Source organism: Schistocerca gregaria, chromosome 3 (genome assembly GCF_023897955.1).
Source record: "Schistocerca gregaria isolate iqSchGreg1 chromosome 3, iqSchGreg1.2, whole genome shotgun sequence".
Classification (NCBI taxonomy): domain Eukaryota; kingdom Metazoa; phylum Arthropoda; class Insecta; order Orthoptera; family Acrididae; genus Schistocerca; species Schistocerca gregaria.
Window position 1 is genome coordinate 204,813,075 of NC_064922.1, and position 22,453 is coordinate 204,835,527.

Sequence of the window (22,453 nt, forward strand, 5' to 3'; positions counted from 1 at the left end):
AAATACTTTGAATGATACGTGTGTAACAATTTGTTTCATTAAACCCTCAAATGTTTGGGAAAAATCGGCGGAAGCAAACTTGTACACATTGTAACTTCCACTATATCTAACTGAAACATATCCATTTCCCCATTTAAATTCTGTAGCCTACCTGCCTGTAAAGGGATCTAACATGCCCCTCTCCTACTCTAAGAATGCCAGTTTTGTTTTTCCTGGTGACGATGTCCTCGTGCGTAGTCTCACCTGGAATTCTGAATAGGGGACTAGTTTACCTCCATAATATTTTACCAAAGGGGATTCCATTATCATGAAGCCATACAGTAGACTTATGTTCTTTGGGGAACCCCCCCCCCCCCCCCCCCTGTGGATCCAGGGATTAGAATAGGCCCGAGGTATTCCTGCCTGTCGTAAGAGGCGACTAAAAGAAGTCTCACACTTACCGGCCCTATGAGATCAGGTCCCATTCTATGGTTTGATCTGCCATTTTCAGAATTCTACAGCAGTAAGGGCCATATGGGGAAGGATGCCTTAAGAGATGCAAGAGTTATCCATAGTGCCCTTAGATTTGATAGCATTGCATCTACACCTGGGATTCAACTATTTGGACTAGGACACTTTCCGGGGTGTGTCATCTTCTGTTGTCTCCTGTCCCCTTTTGCCCCCATGACAATATTGGATTTCTCTGCACCCAATATTCAGCATGGCAGCCAGTCCATTGTGGTGGGGCCGTCATGAACCCATTTGGTGGTAGCCCCCTGACAACACAGGGATCGCACTGCTGATGCCTGAGCTGAAAATGCCCCATGTATGCCAAGGTGTAGATGCTTGTCTTCCTACTGCATCAGGACTCCCAGCAACGGCTATCATGCCAGTTGGCCTTCGCCGTGCCTGGGTGGCACCCATGGAGAAAGCTCCTGATCGGAATGAGGTGCACCACCGCAGTGACCATTCATCACCAGCAGTCTCTAAGAAGGGCAAGATAGAATACAATGCCGACAGATATGACCCTAAATCATTTCCCTCCCTCGTTACACCATGGGAGGAACATAGGGCTACAGAACGGCGAGAGCCATATTCGCCTCGGTTTTTAGTCTGTAGCAGAACTGATGTGGACTCTCTTCTACCTACGAAGTCTCAATTTTTCATTGAACACCCTGTGGTTAAGTTTGGAGAAGTGACAGGGCTGTCCAAGATGCGAAACAGTGCAGTTGATTCAGACAGCATCCCCAGCTCAGTCCCGAGCGTTACTCGCTTGTGACAAGCTGGGTGATATTCCTGTTTCCGTCATTCCCATAAGAGCCTCAACATGGTCCAGGGGATCATTTTTCATTGCAATCTCCTCTTGCAGTCTGATGACGAGCTCCGCACCAATTTAGAACGGCGGTGTGTTCGTTTCATGTGGCGCATATATTGGGGACCCAATGACAACAGGGTTGCTACCAGTGCCTTCATCTTGGCCTTTGAGGGTGACTCATTACCTGAATAGGTCAACATGATGGTTTACCACTGTGACGTTAAACCATACTACCCTTCCCTATGCGGTGTTTTAAGTGTTGGAAGTTTGGCCACATCTTCCCGCTGCATTTCCAGGGCCACATATCGAGACTCCAGATGTCCACTGCACCCAGATACTCCATGTGCACCACCTGCTGCTTGCATCAACTGTGGAGAGCACCACTCCTCCCAGCTCGTCAGACTGTCCAGTACTCCAAAAGAAGTGGAAAATTATGGAGTACAAATCCCTGTACTAGTTGACTGACACAGACGCTAAACGTAAATTCGAAAGACTACGCCCCATTCGGTTGACGTCGACATAGGCTGCAACTACATCACCATCATCATCCCAAGTGCCATAGGTTCCTCACTCTGTGCCCAAACAGTGGGTCCTCCGGGCCACTAGAATACATCTGCCCCCTGGTGGTAGGGGTTAAATCTTCGTCTGTTGCTCCCAAAACACCTACTTTGGGAGCAAGGCTCCCTCAAACGCAAGGGCATCGGTCACCTCCCCCCTGCTGGAGAAGCAAAAGCCTTCTCTGGCTCCTCTCATGCAGAAGGGGTCCATTGGGGTCCTCTCTTCAAAGGTCCCCACTAATGCTGCAGTGGAAACTCACCAGTGGCTCAAAGAGCCAAAAGCTTCTGGATGAAGAGCTCCACGATCTTCCTCCATGCCTGAAGCTGCTTTGGAGAAATCTTCCCAGCAATCCCCTAAAGAGAAGTGAGGGAGCAAGCAAACTAAGAACAAGTCTGCTAAGAACAGGACCCTCTGGTGGCCCCAACACCACCACTCCCTATCAATTCTGCATCTGAGGGTGTGGTGGAGATCTTAGTGCTCCCTGTGGACCTGGATCTCACTGATGCCTCATCCACTACTGCAATGCCTACAAATATTCTATCGGGGGCAGCATGTGACCCTAAGGCATAACCTGCCTCCTTGCGCGCTTCATGCCTGCCCAGCCTCACGATAACATCATCATTCAGTGGGATTGCGGCGGTTTTTCCATGTCCTGGCTGAGCTACGGCAACTCAAACTTTACACTTGCCCTCCAGGAAACCTGGTTCCCGACAATGCACACCCCTGTCCTCTGCAGCTATAAGGGATATTACAGGAACTGTAGTGGCTATAATAGAGTGTCAGGTGGAGTTTGCATCTTATGTCCTGAACTCGGTATGCAGTGAACCTGTGCCCCTTCACACCCATCTTGAAGCTGTGCTGTCAGAATAAGGACGATGCAGGAAATAACTGTCTGCAACGTATATCGTCCTCCAGATGGCTGCACTGATAAAGTAACTCCATAAACCTTTTCTACTTTTGGGAGATTTTAACGCCCATAACCCATTGTGGGGTGGCGCTGTGCTTACTGGCCGAGGCAGAGATGTCAAAAATTTACTGTCACAACACGACCTCTGCCTCTTAAATACAGGTGGTCCCACACTTTTCAGTGTGGCACATGGCACATATTAGGCCATTGATCTCTCAGTTTGCAGTCCTGGTACTCTCCCATCTATCCACTGGATAGCACACAATGACCTGTGCGATAGTGACCACTTCCCTATCTTCCTGTCACGCCCACGGATACGTACACAGATCAGTTTTCAACAAGGCAGACTGGAAATCCTTCACCTGTGCTGTCACTGTTGCATCTCCCCCACATGGTGCCAATGATGTTGTGGTTGACCGGGTCACTACAATGATTGTTTCTGCGGCGAAAAACGTGATCCCTCGTTCTTTCAGCTGCCCCCAGCGAAAGGCAGTACTTTGGTGGTTGCCGGAAGTTGCTGATTAAAGAGCGTTGGTGAGATCTACTGTGACACAAGTGGCACCCTTCCCTCGAGCATTTAATAGCCTTTAAACAGCTCCGTACCCGCGTTCGCCAGCTTATAAAAAGATGGAAACAGGAATGTTGGGAGGGGTATGTCTTAACAAGTGGGTGCCATACGTCAGCTTCCCAAGTCTGGATGAAGATCAGACGTGTTTTTGGCTAACAGACCCAAACAGGTGTACATGGTGTTAATATAAATGGCATTTTATCTACCGATGCAAACGCGATTGCTGAGCACTATGCTCTCACCTCTGCATCGGAGACTTACAACCCCCCCCCCCCCCCCCTCTCCCTCCCCCGCCCCTTTCGCACTCTCAAACGGTAGACGGAAGGGAAAGTCCTCTCAATCACTACACGCCCCATTTACTTACAGAATGGGAGCTCCTCAGTGCCCTTGCACATTGCCCCAACACTGCTCCTGGGCCAGATCAGATCCACAATCAGCTGATTAAACATATCTTGTCTGACTACAAGCGACATCTCCTCTTGATCTTCAACCAGATCTGGTGCAATGGCGTCTTTCCATCACGCTGGCGGGAGATCACCATCATTCCAGTACTCAAACCTGGTAAAAACCCGCTTGATGTGGATGGCTATCATCCCATCAGCTTCACCAACATTCTTTGTAAGCAGCAGGAATGTATGTTGTGCCAGCGATTGGATTGGTTCCTGGAGTCATGTGGCCTACTGGCTCTGTGCCAGGGCAGTTTCCGCCTGCGTCGCTCTACCAATGATAATCTTGTGTCCCTCAAGTCTGCCATCCAAACAGCCTTTTACAAATGCCAACACCTTGCTGCTGTCTCTTTTGATTTATGAAAAGCATATGACGTCACCTGTCAACATCATATCCTTCCCACATTATACGAGTGGGTTCTGTGAGGTCCGTCCCCAAATTTTTATTTAGAATTTCCTGTCGCCTTGTACTTTCCGTGTCCAAGTTGGTGCCTCTCATAGCTCCCCCATATACAGGAGAATGGGTCCCCACAGGGCTCTTTATTGAGTGTATCTCTATTTTTAGTGGCCATTAACGGTCTAGCAGCAGCTGTAGGGTCGTCCTTCTCACCCTCTCTGTATGCAGACGACTTTTCCATTCCTTACTGCTCCATTAGTACTGGTGTTGCTGAGCGGCGAATGCAGGCAGCCATCCACAAGGTGCAGTCATGGGCTCTAGCCCACGGCTTCCAAATTTTGGCCACAAAGTTGTGTGTTACGCTCTTCTGTCAGCATTGTACCATTCATCCAGAACCAGAACTTTACCTTACTGATGAGCCCCTGACTGTAGTGGAGAGATATTGATTTTTAGGACTGGTTTTCGACACCCAATTAACTTGGCTTTGTCACCTTCATCAGCTTAGAAGTGCTGCCAGCACCTCAATGCCCTCCGCTACCTGAGCAGCACCAACTGGGGCACCGATTGCTCTACGCTGCTGCAGCTATACGGAGCCCTTGTTCAATCCCACCTTCACTTGAGAGTCTGGCTTGTGGTTCGGCGGTGCCCTCAGCGTTGTGCTTACTCGATCGAGTGCACCTCTGTGGCGTTCGATTAGTGACAGGAGCTTTTAGGACGAGTCCAGTGACAAATGTTCTGCTGGAGGCCCTCCATTGCAGGTTTGGCATGCACAACTGCTGGCCAGTTACATTGCACACACTCATAGTTCTCCTACGCATCCGAATTACCGTCTCCTTTTCCCACCCACAGCAGTTCCACTCTTGCATCAGTGGCCCAGGTCAGGGCTTATATCTTGTGCTCTTGAGCACGACTGTTCATGCCCTGGGGAGTATTTTCTTCTGTGTACTGACTCCTTGAGCAGCCTACAAGCTGTCGACCAGTGCTACCCTCGACATCCTTTGGTAGTGACCATCCAGGGGTCCATCAATGCCCTGGAATGGTCCAGTTGCTCATTGATGTTTGTGTGGACCCCATGACACATCGGAATCACAGACAATGAACTTGCTGACAGGCTGGCCAAACAGGCTACATGGAAACCACTTATGGGGATCGGCATTCCAATAACTGACCTGAATTTGTTTTTACGTCGCCAGGTTTTTCGGCTTTGGGAGACAGAATATGGCATAAGTCTCAGCATGCAAAACAAACTGCTTGCCTTTAAGGAGACTACGAATGTGTGGCAGTCCTCCATTTGGGCCTCTCGCAGGGCTCTGTGGTTCTGTGCCGGCTAGACATTGGCAACGCTTGGGTGACCCACGGCTACCTCATGTGCCATGCGATGTGGCGCCTGGTTGACAATGGCCCATATTCTGGTGCACTGTCCCACTTTTGACTGCTCTGCGATGAAATCTTGGGTTCCTGGACTCATTGCCACTCATTATATCTGACAATGCCTCGATGGCTTATTTAGTTTTATGTTTTATTCGTGAAGGGGGTTTTATCATTCTATAAAAGTTTTAGTGCATGTCCTTTGTCCCTCTGTGTCCTCCACCAAAGTGCTTTTAGGGTGGAGCTTTTAATGTGTTGCAGAGTGGCTGGCTTCTCCTTTTTATTCTCATGGTCAGACAGCCATGTTAAACTGTTTCGTTGTTTTAACAGGAGGCTGCTGGTTCATACCTCCACAGTATTTCTTTCCAAATAGTAAGTAGGATGTGTACTAGATTTGGTTGAAATCACTCCAAATGTTTAGGAGGAACTTTTACCCGTGGCTTTGCCCACGTATGTATATCACACGTATTTAACATGTTTCATACATATTTGTACATATAGTTCACCTGTAACTCTAGCGACTTTTACCCTGTTGTTTCAGCTTCATGCAGCTCAATATTTATGATGTCACATCTCTTGAACTGTGTGTCATCCAATGATGTAATTTTGTAGATACATTCAGCATTATACAGGGTGGTCAATTGATCGTGACTGGGCCAAATATCTCACAAAATAAGCATAAAATGAAAAAACTACAAAGAACAAAACTTGTCTAGCTTGAATGGGGAAACCAGATGGCGCTATGGTTGGCCTGCTAGATGGCATTGCCATAGATCAAACGGATATCAATTGTGTGGTTTTTTTTTTAATAGGAGCACCCATTTTTTATTACATATTCGTGTAGTACGTAAAGAAATATGAATGTTGTAGTTGGACCACTTTTTTCGCGTTGTGATAGGTGGCGCTGTAAAAGTCACAAACATATGGCTCACAATTTTAGATGAACAGTTGGTAACAGGTAGGTTTTTTAAATTAAAATACAGAACATAGGTATGTTTGAACATTTTATTTCGGTTGTTCCAGTGTGATATATGTACCTTTGTGAACTTATCATTTCTGAGAACGCATGCTGTTACAACGTGATTACCTGTAAATACTACATTAAATGCAATAAATGCTCAAAATGATTTCAGTCAACCTCAATGCATTTGGCAATACGTGTAACGCCATTCCTCTCAACAGCGAGTAGTTCGCCTTCTGTAATGTTCGCACATGCATTGACAATGCGCTGAAGCATGTTGTCAAGCGTAGTCGGTGGATCACAATAGCAAATATCCTTCAACTTTCCCCACAGAAAGAAATCCGCGGACGTCAGATCTGGTGAATGTGCAGGACATGGTATTTTGCTTCGACAACCAATCCACCTGTCACGAAATATGCTCTTCAATATCACTTCAACCGCACGCAAGCTATGTGCCAGACATCCATCATGTTGGAAGTACATCGCCATTCTGTCATGCAGTGAAACATCTTGTAGTAACATCAGTAGAACGTTACGTAGGAAATCAGCATACATTGCACCATTTAGCTTGCCACCAATAAAATGGGGGCCAATTATCCTTCCTCCCATAATGCCGCACCATATGTTAACCTGCCAAGGTCACTGATGTTCCACTTGTTGCAGCCATCATGGTTTTTTCCGCTGCCCAATAGTGCATATTATGCCGGTTTAAGTTACCGCTGTTGGTGAATGACGCTTCGTCACTAAATAGACTGCATGCAAAAAATCTGTCATTGTCCTGTAATTTCTCTTGTGCCCAGTGGCAGAACTGTATACGATGTTCAAAGTCATCACCATGCAATTCCTGGTGCATAGAAATACTGTATGGGTGCAATCGATGTTGATTTAGCATTCTCAACACGGATGTTTTTGAAATTCCCGATTCTCACGCAATTTGTCTGCTACTGATGTGCGGCATAGCCACAACAGCAGCTAAAACACCTATTTGACGCTTCACATGTGGCTGAACATTTCCTGTTTCCTTAAATAACGTAACTATCCGGCGAACGGTTCAGACACTTGAATGATATCATCCAGGATACCGAGCAGCGTACATAGCACACGCCCGTTGGGCATTTTGATCACAATAGCCATACAGCAACACGATATGGACCTTTACCACAATTGGTAAACGGTCCATCTTAACACGGGTAATGTATCACTAAGCAAATACCATCCGCACTGGCGGAATGTTACATGATACCACGTACTCATACGTTTATGACTATTACAGTGCCATCTATCATGAAGCGCAAAAGTGGTCCAACTAAAACATTCATATTTCTTTACGTACTACATGAATATGTAATAAAAAATAATTCCTTAGAGTAAGAAAAAGACAAAATAAATCTGGTAAAAATAAATTAAGTTGCAGCAGGAAAAAGCAGTTTTTATTTACGAAAAAGTATTGGAGACAGATTAATAGGACCTTTCATTTTTCCATGAAACACTGACAGGAGCATCATACAGTGAATTCTTGATGGAATATTTCAGTTTTTTTTCTGGAAGACATTTGACTACACCGATGTCAGATCATGTAGTCCATCCACAATAGGGCACCACCTCATTTGGCTCTGCAGGTAAGAAAAATTTTAAATCAGTGTTTCAGAAATAAATAAATATGCCATGGATCAACATCATAGTGGCCTGCTCACTCTCTTTATTCAACCCATTGGATTTTTTATTTTTGGGGGTATTTAAAGGATATAGTGTACTATAGATATGTTGCAAATATTGACATTCTTCATCAACATGTTCAAGAAGGGTTTCATAAGATACAACAGACATCATAAATATGGTAGTGACTAAGACAGTCCATGATGCTTTGTTTAGAAGATTGTGTTAGACATAATGGGAGATATTTTGAGCATTTCATGTAGCCATCAGAATACAACATTCAATGGGAAAAGGAAAAAAAGTGCCAGTAGCACCAATTTGAAAACAAAAAGACAGAAATGAAGCAGACACATAACAACAAAAAAGTGTCTGTACTTAAGAAAATAAAAACAAATTGACCATATGTATATATGAGCTTTTTTGCTTCTTTTTATGTCCTATATGCATTCCTCAGAGGTTTCTCTCATGTAAGTCGATATCCTGTCCCACTTTCTCTTAAGATGTTAACTACCTACCTGCCTACGTACCTTAGGTGTAGTTTTCTGCTGTTTTATTTGTATTGTTTTAAAGAGTGGATATTTATTAAGTGAGATATAAAACTAATGCTTACAAACCACATTTACAGGAACATTCAAATGTTGTATTTGCTGAGTAATTGATCCTTACAGGTTTTTTCATGTTGAGATGGATCCTATCGTGTTACAAAAACAGATTCGTGATAATGCTCAGGATGTACAAAATTATATGTTGGATTTAAAAAACTGGGAGGAAGAAATGAAGAGGAAAGAACAACTATTACGTGAAGAGTCAGCAGATGACAAGGTATAGAAAATCATTCCTACTGTCTTTACTTATGAGTAAAGCTTGGACTTTCATGCACTTCAAAGTATGAATATATGCATGCGTGTATCCTCTAAAAACTTAAAAATATGCATAAAAAAATAAAATACATTATTTCTCACATTCATTAATCGTCATGAAATAATAAAAGTTTAAATTTATTCCTTAACTCAGTCATTAACAAAATTGAAATTAATCTCTCTCTCTCTCTCTCTCTCTCTCTCTCTCTCTCTCTCTCTGTGTGTGTGTGTGTGTGTGTGTGTGTGTGTGTGTGTGTGTGTGTGTGTGTGTGTGTGTGTGTGTGTGTGTGTGTATTTTAACTTTAGTATATTACAATAAGCAGTTCAATATTTTTCGCAGATGAAGAGAAGGATCTCTCTGCTTGACGTGAAGTCAGGACAGTAACAAAAAAAAAGGCTGCGTCTCTTACAAAATAAACATTAAGTTGTTTTTCATCTTCATATTCACCTTGTAGCACCTTATTCACATACCTAAGAAACATTAAACCTGGATTCCTTTCTTCAATTTTCTCAGTTTTGTTACAAATACACTTTCCTATTTCTCCTTTTATGTGTCTGGTGACAGCTATTTCATATACCTGCAGGCAATTTACATCTACATCTAGATCTATGTCTATGTGGCTACTTTCCAAATCACACTTAAGTGCCTGGCAGAGGGTTTATCGAACCATCTTCATAATGTTTCTCTATTAATCCGCCCTTGTACAGTGCACGGAAAAAGGAACACCTTTGTATTTCTCTGTGAGCTCTGATTTCATTTATTCTATTATGATGATCTTTTCTCCCTATGTAGGTTGGCAGTAACGTACATAATTTTTGCATTTGGAGGAGAAAATTAGTAGTTCAAATTTCATGAGAAGGTCCCACTGCAACGAGAAACACCTTTGTCTTAATGATGTCCACCCCGATTCTTCTATCATGTTCATGAAACTCTTTCACCTATTTCGCAGTAATACTAAATGTGCTGCTCTCCTTTGAACTTTCTCGGTGTACTTTGTTAATCCTATCTGCAAAGGATCCCACACCACACAGCAGTACTCCAAAAGAGAATGACCAAGCATATTGTAGACAGTCTCTTTAGTAGATCTTGTTCATCTTCTAAGTGTTCTCCCAATAAGATGCAGTCTTTGGTTCACCTTCCCCATGACATTTTCTGTGCGTTCTTCCCATATAAGTTGTGTGTAATTGTAATTCCTAGGTATTTAGTTGAATTTATGGCCTGTAGATTTATTGTCTCCTAAATCATTTATATAGATAAGGAAAGCAGAGGGCCTGTAACACTACTGAAGGGAATGCCAGAAATCCCTTCAGTTTATCTGACGACTTTCCTTCATTTGCTATGAACTGTGACCTCTCTCACAGGAAATCATGAATCTAGTTGCATAACTGAGATGATATTCCTTAATTGTGCAATTTGATCACAAGCTGCTTGTGAGGTACGGTGTCAAAAGCCTTCTGGAAATCTAGAAATATGGAATCTATTTGAAATCCCTTGTCGAGAACACTCAACATTTCGTGCGAGTAGAGCTAGTTATGTTTCACAAGAAAGAAGTTTTCTAAATATGCTGACACTGTCTCAATAGACTGTTCTCTTCTAGGAATTTCATAATTTTTGAACACAATATATGCCCCAAAATCGTGCTGCAAATTGATGTTAGTAATATGGGCCTGGAGTTTAGTGGCTTACTCCTATTGCCTTTCTTGAATATTGGTGTGATCTGTGCAGTGATTTAAGTTGCTTCACTACTTTGAGGATATCTATTTCTATGTTACTCATGTTGGCAGATGTTCTTGTTTCGAATTCTGGCATATTTGCTTTATCTCCTATGGTGAAGAAATTTCAGAAGACTGTGTTTAGTAATTCTGCTTTCGCAGCACTACCATTAATAATATTTTCATTGCTGTCATGCAGAGAAGGTATTGATTCTGCCTTGCCACTAGTGTGCTTTGCATACAACCAGAACCTCTTTGGATTTTCTGTCTTGTCTCAAGGCAAAGTTTTGTTGTTGAAACTATTATAAGCATCTCAAATAGAAGTCCACACTAAATTTCGAGCTTCTGTTAAAGATTGCCAATCTTGGGGATTTTGTGTTTGTGTTTGTTTGAATTTGGTATGCTTTTTTCATCTGCAATAGTGTTCTGACCTGTTTTGTGTACCAAGGGGTATCAGATTCATCTTTTGTTAATTTATTTGATATGAATCTCTCAGTTGCTGTCAATACTATTTCTTTGAGTTCGAGCCACATCTATCAACACTTACATTGTTAATTTGGAAGGAGAGGAGATAGTCTCTCAGGAAGGCATCCTGCGAATTTTTGTCTGCTTTTTGGAGTAGGTATGGTTTTGTTTTGTTTTTGGGAGATTCTGGAGTTACGGTACTCAGTCTCGCTATGACGACCCTATGTTCACTTATCCATGTATCCGTTTTGATGCTTGTTATTAGCTCAAGATTATTTGTTGCTAAGAGGTCGCATTTTTCAAGCAGAGCCATATACATCTGATAACCTATACAAGTGGTGGGCACAAGACTCAAATTGACTATCCGCTTATTACAGGAAGATGCAACCTGAAGCAGGTAACTGACTTAAGTCATGCCCTCAGAATCAATTGTCCCCAAGCATCAGCCTCTTGTTATGGGCCTGAAGTTGAATATCCACAACCCAAAACCTTCCCCCTGCAGGTCCGGGTGTTAGAATAGGCCCGAGGTATTCCTGCCTTTCATATGAGGCAACTAAAAGGAGTCCCTCCTCCTCAAGGGGGGTAGTTTGCGCCTGCGTCCGGAGTTGGGTGGTTCCACGACTTACATTTGTGGTCATTTTTGCTTTTTGCTTATTCTGGTTTCTTCCTTCCTTTGTTTGGTTCCCCGTGCCTCCTTCTCCTTCCCGTCTTGTCGACCCTATGGTCTCCGCCTCGGCGTTGAGACAGTCTGTCCCTTCTCTCCCTCTCTCCCTTTTTTTTGCCTCTTCTTCTTTCCTCTGTGTGCGAGCCTCAAGGCCGACCCATGCGTTCGCACGCATAGCCGGTGACGGGATAACGCATAATTCCCCGCCCTGGGTAGACAAGTAAGGCACGCACATACCCCCTGATAAAGGCCAGGCCCAGGGAGGGGTGATTGCCTGAGCTGACACCTTCCAACCATGCCGATTGGTCCCTCCGTCCGTTTCTCGGGAGGTGTGACGTGAGGTGTAAACATTCACATAAGGCATAAGGCGGGAGCGCCCTCTTAGAGGGTCCTCACAAGGAAGGAGTGCGCCATCGGAGATGCTGGCAATCATGGGTGATTCCTCTGCAATGGATTTCTCTTCTTCTTCTTCTTCTCTCGACTTCTGCCCAAAAACGGAAACTTGACTAGCCACTACTGAAAAAGTTCTACTGCCTGCCCCAAATTTCCTAATAGTTTCTAGATCTTAAGACGGAACGGATTTTCATCTGTCAACCCTTTCATTATTCAGATGGGCATAGATGCCATAGCCGGACCTGTCAAGTCTTGTGCCAGGATGCGTAACAGTACCTTGTTGTTAGAAACTGAGAGCACCTTTCAGGCACAAAAACTGCTTCAGGCCACACTCCTGCACACGTTCCCTGTCTGGGTGGAGGCTCACCGCACTTTGAATTTGTTGCATGGTGTGGTATATACTAGATCACTCGACGGATTGACGGATGGGGAGATTCAGTCTTTTCTCGCTGAGCAAGGTATGACGGCTGTCCATAGGGTCATGAAGAAGGTCAACATGACCTTGTTCCGACCCGGACACTTTTCTTGGCCTTTGATAGCGTTCAGCTGCCATCGCACATCTCAGTGGGCTATGTGGTTATTTCTGTTCGCCCCTATGTCCCGACACCTACGCGCTGCTACCAGTGTCAGCATTTTATCACACCCACCAGCCTTGTTGTAATGCGGCTAAATGCGTCACCCGTGGCAGAGATGCCCATGAGGGTGACTGTCCACCTCCGTCTTCTCATTGGGTGAATTGTCAGGGTGACCATGCAGCATCCTCTCGCGACTGTTCCATCTGCAAGGATGAACGCTATATACAGGAAATTCGGGTCAAAGAGAAAGTTTCCACCTTGGTTACTCACAAGCTATTTGCTAGTCCTGTCCTCGCCTCTCCTCTGACTACCAGGAAGGTGTTGACGCAGACATGCGATCTGACCTTTAGCGCTACGGTCGTCCTTTCGGCCTGTGCTAAGATCGCCCGGTCAACGTCTCCTCTTCCTCCCGTCACCCATAAGACACAAGCACCTTCATCAGCTTCTGCCAAGACTAAGACCCAGAAGTCAGATGCACAGGCCTTCAAGAAGGAACCGTTCCATGAAGACTTCCTCCGTACTTCGAACTCCCGGCCATCGACCAGTACTTCGACTAAACAACCTTCCTAGAAGGCTCATAGGAAGCAAAGTTCTCCTTCTCCGCCACGGCGCATTTCTTCTCCTGCACCACCCAGCGGTTGCCGCCCCAGGCCGTCATCCATTTCGCCTGGTCGCATCACTGGTAGCCGAACATCTGGGCGTTCACCGGCAGAGGAAGCTCCCCCTCCCAGCCATCTTAACAAGATGGTCGACGAACCTATTGAACAAATGGATGATGACTCTCCGCCTATTGACAGCAGCGGCAGTGCTCGCTCAAAGCCAGGCCCTCAGTGGCCTTCGAGGTGACCCCTTCTTGCTTCTCCTTTTTCTTTTTCCTCTCACGATGGCACTTCTTCATTGGAATATTCGCAGCATTCGCTCCAACCGAGAGGACTTAAAGTTGGTGCTACTGTGCGCTCGTCGTAGCTCTCCAGGAAACGAAACTACACCCTTGCGCTCATATTGACTTGGCACACTGTGCCTCTGTGAGCTGTGACCTTCTCTCTGTGGCAGGTATTCCGGCTCATGGGGGGGTTGTATTGCTGGTCCGGGATGATATTTACTACGATCCCATCACATTGCACACCAACCTGCAGCCAGGTGCCGTCTGACTTACTCTCCCCACTTTTACATTTTCCATTTGTACCATTTACACTCCATCGTTGTCTGCCGTTGCTAGGGCAGACAGGATGCAAATTATTGCTCAGCTACCTGCACCATTTTTGTTTACTGGAGACTTCAATGCCCACCACCGCCTTTGGGGCTCTCCAGCATCCTGCCCGAGAGGCTCCCTGTTAGCAGACCTTTTCAACCACCTCATTACTGGCGCCCCTACTTTTCTTTCGGACACAACTCACACCTATTCCCATTTAGACCTTTCTGTATGTACTACCCAACTTGCACGCCGGTTTGAGTGGTACGCACTTTTGGATATATATTCGAGCGACCACTTCCCTTGTGTTATCCATCTCCTGCATCATATCCCCTCTCCATGCTCAACTAGTTGGAACATCTCCAAAGCAGACTGGGGGCTCTTCTCTTCCAGGGCGACCTTTCAGGATCAAACCTTCGCAAGCTGCAATAGTCAGGTCGCACGCCTCACGGAAGTCATGATCACTGCTGCTGAATATTCCATCCTTCATATTACTTCTTCTCCATGTCGTGTACCAGTCCCCTGGTGGACCGTAGCATGTCAAGACGCTATATGTGCTTGTCTACGTGCTTTAAACACCTTCAAATGCCACCCTACGATGGCAAATTATATCAATTATAAACAATTACGTGCACAGTGTTGTCGTGTTATTAAAGTTGTCTGGGGTAACCTGCGCCTGCTGTCTGGCACTAAGGTCCACTCACCAGTTTCTGGCTTGACTATCATGAATGATGTTCTTGTGGCCCCTGAGGATGTCTCCAATGCCTTCGGCCGATTTTTCACAGAGGTTTCGAGCTCCACTCATTACCACCCTGCCTTCCTCCCCCGAAAACAGGCAGAGGAGGCAAGGCCACCTAATTTCCACTCCTCGAATTGTGAAAACTACAATGCCCCATTCACCATGCGGGAACTCGAAAATGCACTTGCCCGGTCACGGTCTTCCGCTCCAGGGCCTGATTCTATTGATATTCAGATGCTGAAGAACCTTTCTCGTGTGGGTAAAGGATTTCTTCTTTGTACTTATAATCGTATCTGGATTGTGGGTTATGTTCCCACATGCTGGCATGAATCTATTGTTGTCCCGATTCCTAAGCCGGGGAAGGACAAGCACATGCCTTCCAGTTATCTACCCATTTCCCTTACCAGCTGTGTCTGTAAGGTGATGGAATGAATGGTTAACTCTCGTTTGGTTTGGCTGCTCGAATCTTGACACCTACTTACCAATGTACAATGTGGATTTCGTAGGCATCGCTCTGCTGTTGACCATCTGGTTACCTTGTCGACCTTCATTATGAATAACTTCTTGCGGAAGCGCCAGACCGTGTCTGTGTTCTCTGATTTGGAGAAGGCTTAAGACACCTGTTGGAGGGTGGGCATTCTCCGCACCGTGCATACATGGGGCTTTCACAGTCGCCTCCCTCTTTTTATTTGTTCCTTTGCAATGGATGGACAGTTCAGGGTATGTGTGGGTTCTGTCCTGTAAGACGCCTTTCACCAGGAGAATGGCGTGCCTCAGGGCTCAGTTTTGAGTGTCGCTCTCTTTGCCATAGCGATCAATCCAATAATGGATTGCCTGCCAGCTGATATATCAGGCTCCCTTTTTGTGGACGATTTTACCATCTACTGCAGCACACAGCGTACATGTTTCCTGGAGCACTGTCTTCAGCGTTGTGTTGACCGTCTTTACTCCCGGAGTGTCATCAATGGCTTCCGTTTTTCTGCCAAGAAGACGGTCTGTATTAACTTCTGGCACTACAAAGAGTTTCTCCCACCGACCTTACATCTTGGTCCCGTTGCTCTCCCATTCGTGGAGACAACAAAATTTTTAGGTCTTACATTTGACAGGAAACTTAGCTGGTCTCCACATGTGTCATATTCCGCTGTTCGTTGTACCCGTTCTCTCAATGTCCTCCGTGTTCTCAGCAGTACGTCGTGGGGAGCGGATCGTACCGTCCTAGTTCGCCTATATCGGTCGATCGTCCGCTCAAAGCTGGGTTATGGGAGCTTTGTATACTCCTCAGCACGGCCGCTCATCCTACGCCGCTTCAACTCTATACAGTATCGTGGGTTACGTCTTGTGATCGGAGCATTCTATACTAGTCCCATCGAGAGTCTTCATGCTGAAGCCGGTGAATTGCCACTAACCTACCGGCGCAATATACTGCTTTTTCGGTATGCCTGTTGGCTATTGTCAATGCCCGACCACCCGTCTTATCGTTCCTTTTTTGACGACTGTCTCGACCGTCGATACAGGTTGTATGTATCTGCCCTGCTGCCCCCTGGAGTTCGCTTTCGACGCCTCATTCAGCACCTTGATTTTCCACTCCCCGCAACCTTTCGAGTGGGTGAGAGCCGAACGCCACCTTGGCTCCAGGCTCAGGTTCGCATTCACCTTGACCTCAGCTCTCTCCCAAAGAAGGTTACCCCAGTTTCGGTACACCGCTCCCGGTTTGTTGAACTTCGTTCGAAGTTCATTAATACGATCTTCATTTATACAGATGGCTCTAAGACCAATGACAGTGTCGGGTGTTCTTTTATTGTCGGGGCACACAGTTTCAAATACCGGCTCCATGGTCATTGTTCGGTCTTCACAGCTGAGCTATTTGCCCTCTACCAAGCTGTTCTTTACATCCGCTGCCACTGACATTCTGCTTATGTCATCTACTCTGATTCGCTGAGCGCCATCCAGAGCCTCAGTGATCCGTATCAGGTTCACCCTTTCGTGCACCGGATCCAGCGCTCTCTTTAGCAGCTAGCAGACGACGGTTCTCTGGTTACTTTTATGTGGGTTCCTGGCCATGTCGGTATCCCTGGGAACGAAACTGCAGATGCCGCAGCCAAGGCTGTGGTCCTCCAGCCTTTAACAGCTTGTTGTCGTGTCCCTTAATCAGATTGTAGCAGGGTCATTTGTCGGCGCATTGTATCGCTGTGGCATACCGATTGGGCTGCACTTACGGACAACAAACTTCGGGCCTTGAAACCTCTTCCCGCAGCTTGGACATCCTCCTCACGCCCTTCTCGGCGGGAGGAGGTCGTTTTGGCCCGGCTACGAATTGGACGCTGCTGACGGCTGCGCCAGCGCCGTTCTGCCCATGTGGGCAATTGCTGACGGTATGCCACATTTTAACGTCCTGTCCAAATTTTAATACACTGCTCATTGATCTTGGCCTGCCATGTACTGTGGATGCTATTTTAGCAGATGACCCAGGAGCAGCTGCTCGCGTTCTTCGTTTTATCCACTTGACAAACCTATCTAAGGACATTTGATTATGCTGTTTTCTTTTAATCCCCTGCCTGTTAATGTGCCTTTTATAGTGTTGTCCTTTTCAGTTGCTGTTTTAACCTTGTGCCTCACAGTGCATTCATAACTTAGTCTGGGCACTAATGACCACTGTAGTTGTGCGCCCTAAAACCACAAAGAAAAGAAAAAAAATCGTCCCCAAAACATTGGAGTGCAGAGAATCATTTGGTGTTGTTCGTCAGAACGCAATTAACGTCATCGGCATACACAGACCAGCCAGTAGAAGGCATATGGAACAGCATCACTAGCCAAGCCCACTGTGCAGCAAATGAGCAACCAATAAAAAAGTCTTTTGGTGGAAGCAAGACGTGCACACAGCTGTGAGGTAGAAGAAGAAATCTTTCAAAGTATGGCCCCAGTCCTGCACTAATGAAGATATACAACACCACAAGAAGCAAAAATTGGGTGCCAAGAGAGCACTTGCAGCAACCAAATCTTCTTACTATTGCCGTATTTATGATGAACTGGACACAACTGAAGGAGTAAATAAAATTTATCGCCTTGCCAAAGCACGCTACAGAGTCACTCTGGACATTGGCCATGTCAGACACATAAAGGACAAAAACCATTGACTCCTTCGAGACACACTCAACATTCTCCACAGATGAAGTGATTAGTTCTCCAAAATCAGCCATGAGAAATTTGGCCATCCTCCAATACAGAGTGCTGATCCATTTGCTGGACCTGTATTACCAATTAGCATCCAGGAGTTCAAGGAAATGGTTAAGAAGTCGAAGAATGGGAAGGCTACTGGCCCTGATGACATTCCAGGATCCTTGGTCACAAAGGTGCCACAATTCGTACTATCCTCTTCAGCAGAATCATTGATGAGGATATAGTCCCAACAGTCTGGACAACTAGTGTTACACAGTCAATCTGGGACTGGAAATGTGATGCGACAGAATGCTCGCAGTACCGACCAATTCGACTGCTTTGAGCGTGTTATGGACTCCAGGGGCTCCTTGCAATTGTTTGTATCACTCCAAATCAATGCAGGCTTATCAAAGGAAGTGGAACTACAGGTGCCATTCATGCCACTCAGTTACTTAGTGTGAAACACCATGAGAAAAACAATCATACTCATATGTCATTACTAGGTCTCAAAAAGGCTCTTCACCGAGTCCCACATAAACGTATTTGGCATGCATTATAATCTCTCAGTGTTCGTGAAGCTTTTGTCGGATGGGTTCAACTGTTATATCAAAATGTTTCCAGTGATGTCCGATGTACAGTGGGAAGATCACCCACTTTTACTACAGTGTCGGAGTACATCAAGGTTCAGTAGTGTTACCCCTACTATTTATCCTCTGTATGATCACTGTGACGTACGACTTACGGTCACCCTACCCTTGGTCACTCCTATATGCTGATAATGTTTTGCTGTCAAGCAAACACCATGAAGATCTCCAGAAACAGACTCAGCAGCAATGGAATCAATGACTTCGCAGGTTTGGCCTCCAACTGAATATCAAGAAGACTACTTGGAGTGTGGTATTCAAACTGATGGGACCATCAAAGCCAGTGGAAAAGACCTGAATTACTCAATTCAGATATCTTGGCTCACTCATATGTAATGATAGTAAAAGTCTTCCAGGTGTCTGTGCCTGTGTTAACACAGTCTGGATAAAAAGGTGCCAGACGACTGACGTCTTGTGTGATCACCGTATGTCTTTATGCTTTAAGTCAATGGTTTATAGGACTGTAGTATGCCCAGTCACACTTGATAGGTCAGAATGTTGGTCAACGACAAAGAAGCATGAACATGCTCTCCACATGATGAAAATGCATATGCTCCGATGGTCCCTTTGGCTTATCTGATTTGACCATGCAACAAATGTCAATGTTTGGCAGTGATTTGGAGTTGCAGCCATCTCAGATAAACTACGGGAAAGCAGGTTAAGAAGATACACACACACATCTTGTGCAGTAAAGCAGACCCAAGACATGATAGATGGACTGTGTCAAGAAGCATTTGGAATTCATCAATGCCACATATGAAGATGCCCTTGCCAGACCCACATATAGACAGATGTGCCAGCAAGCAGACTCTGCTAGTGTGAAATAAATGATAAGAAAAAGAGTGTGATTATAGCTATGAGTTTATTAAAATATGTCTTAATAAACACTAATTTACTCTGAATACTCTTCTCATTGCAAGCACTAAGTGCAGCAGGGATACTTGCACTGCTTCAGTTTTGTACATCACATCAAGCACCTTTTTCACATATTCTAAATTATCTCTATAATATAGAGCTGTTTCAGTCATGTTCGCCATCTCTTGATGATTGGTTCTGGGGCTAAATGAGTGTCTTCCATCATATCAGTTAATAACTTCATTCTTGATGGCTCCTTAACAAACACTTTTTTCAGGGAGGAAATTAAGGCACTTCTGGAAAATTTGCTTGAGTTTCCTCTGCCAGCTGGTGAAGAGTATGTGCTAAATAAATCATACGAACTGCTTTAGGATAAAATACCTGCAAAACTTTAGCAGCCTAAATCTTGCAAGCTGTTGCATCTATGCATCATGAACAACCTTGGCACTAGTTGAATGGTTTGTTTCCTTCAGTACCTTTGAGAAAATGAGGGGATGTTCCTGGTTCATTTCATCATTTTTCCCACAGTGACATCAGCAGTAAATTTTATACATATGTTGGTAGTTTCATTTACTGACAACCACAAGCTTGAGCCATCAAGATTGTCTCTTATTTCTTGTATTACCTGAAACGAATTAGTATGTTGAAAAGTAGTAAGATCGGGGTGTAATTTGGGCTCTCACTTTTGGTGTGACAACAAATTTAAAAGGTTTATAAAAATGTTTCTTAATCATAAACTAAACGAAATTAAACTCCATTCCACTACAGACCATACATAATTTCACATTTCCACCTTAAAATATTTTTGTATAATACTTTAAAAAGTTTTAAATAATTAACAAATTATTATAAAGCACGAAATATTGGGGAGGGGGGAGGACAGTTGAACACAAACTAATTTCATTAAATAAATTTTTAAACTTACTTATTCATAATTTTTTCCGAGGTAGTTTCTCCTTATTGTTTATTCATCTTGAACTTTTTGTTCAGAATATTTTTCCTGGAATGTTCAAAATTCTGCATTTTTTAACTTATTCAAAGGGACATGGGCTGAAACTAATGCTTTGCAGATATCCTTCAAAAAATTATCATTACAGGAAATGCTGCTGGTAAGGTTTGGATCTTAGAGACATTTTTATTAGCAGAATTTCTATGAGCAGCTGTTTATTACTTTTTGTAATCTGGAATTTTTTGTTGCAGGGCACTTATAACAGTAGTATAACAATAATGTGAGTTTATGTTAGTTAAATAAAAATGACAGTCACTAAAATGAAAATCATATATTGATTTTTAAGATTTTCTGAAAATACAAAATAAAACTTACTTTTTTCATACACTTGATGCAGTACTGTATCTCCATCTGTTGTAAGAGTAGGACTTTTATCAATCCATTGTTGAAACAAATAAGCCTTACTGCTCTTCTCCTTCAGCATAATAAGTTACAGCACATTAGTTACAAATTTAAAAATTAACTAAACATGGCACTTTTTAATTCTTGGAAATGTTAATATTGCAACAGATGGCTTCATATGTAACGTAATCCAAACTGTAGTGTGTTTTATGATGCAATGGCTGCACCAAACTTTTAGAGATTTGAGCACCATTCAGTTTATGTCAAGCTGTTGAGCGGTAATTTTTTTTATACTTTATAAAGGAAGCACTAATTGTTGATAGCTATGTTATTCTCATTTCCTGACACTTTTATGGATTTAGATACATGACAAATAACAGCTCTTCTTCACAAACAGAGGAGTAAAAAAAATTTCCTTGGGTGTTTCCCTTCCTCTTAAAATATCATGGTGATTTATTTGTGTTTCAAGAATAATTGTTGAAAAAGTAAAATATGTTCATAAATGTGCATACATTAGTTATATATTCATTAACCCCTTATATAGTCATTTATACACCCTATAAAACTTCAGTATTAAATTCCTTCAGTTACTAATATTTAACATTAATATGAATATTTTCAATGGAATTATTCAAGAAACTCGGTTCAGTCTTCCAGTGTTTTGATATTCCTGCTATTTATATCCACACTGGAAGTTTTTGTGCAAAGCGAAGATAAATCTTTCATCTTGTTTAACCTTTTTTGACAGTGAATAACACAGTCTTTATACTACTCAACAACCTTACTAGCCTATTGATGTAGTCGTATAGTTGCGACCTATGCAAGCTCAGTTGAAGGTAGCTACCATTTCACAGTGAACATACAGAGGTAGGGTATTTTGAATTCTTTATTTATTTATTAACGTCACAGAGTGACCCACCATCTTGGTAATTATAATGGGTCTTTGCTACAACAAACTAGACAATTTCCAGGCTTCTAGTACTTTTCTTGTTTTTCATATAATTAAATTGTTAGTTAAAAAATAAAAGCAAAGCAAAAAAGACAACAGAATACATAAGTACAATTGGAAAATAAAATTACTTATTCCTAAGAAGAAAATAATACATGAAGGGGGATAGCAAAAGAGGTTCCTTTACCTAGCTATTTCAAGTGGAAGGGCTTTGGTAAACACTTCAAGCCTGTTTCACCTGAATTAGCTTATTTTATTCTACTAGAGGTACTACTGTATGTATGTATGTATGTTGTGATGTTAACTCTACGTGAGTTGTGTATGAAGTATGACAGTATTATTTGTTACTACATTTGCTTCCTCCACTTAACCGCACCGCAAGCATTAGAGGAGCCTCGAGAGATGACCTGAAGCCTCATCTCGCCAAAGGGTGCTTCATCTCTATGTTGTGCCTATGTATATTGTATTTATATCTTATTATACTGCATATGAAAGTTTATGCACTATAATACAAAGTTCACATTTTACAGTTTGCATCTTACACATTTTACAAACTATATATTTACATGTTTGCAAATAATGATCCAAAGAACTAAATAAGTCCTTGCTGTAGTTGTACAAACAGGAAAATCCATTATTTTATTTCTATTGCTAACTTATTTCTAAATTCCATGTTTGTATTATCTGTAGTATTGTTGAAGTCGAGTGATCTGCTACTATGCCTTATATGTATCTGGTGATA

General features: G+C 43.6%; 1 protein-coding gene across 5 annotated transcripts in view; it reads left to right on the plus strand.

Annotated features, from left to right (window-relative positions):
- LOC126354036 (RNA polymerase II-associated protein 3-like) overlaps nt 1–22,453 on the plus strand; it is a 105,445-nt gene that overhangs the window by 17,196 nt on the left and 65,796 nt on the right. For 4 of the 5 annotated variants that reach the window (XM_050003376.1, XM_050003375.1, XM_050003372.1 and 1 more), the window contains exon 2: nt 8,824–8,977. In XM_050003376.1, coding sequence (XP_049859333.1) covers nt 8,840–8,977 — 138 coding nt within the window. In that variant the 5' untranslated portion in view covers nt 8,824–8,839. Of the gene's footprint in view, nt 1–7,995; nt 8,119–8,823; nt 8,978–22,453 lie in introns of all 5 variants that reach the window. The other variant, XM_050003373.1, reaches the window with a different exon arrangement.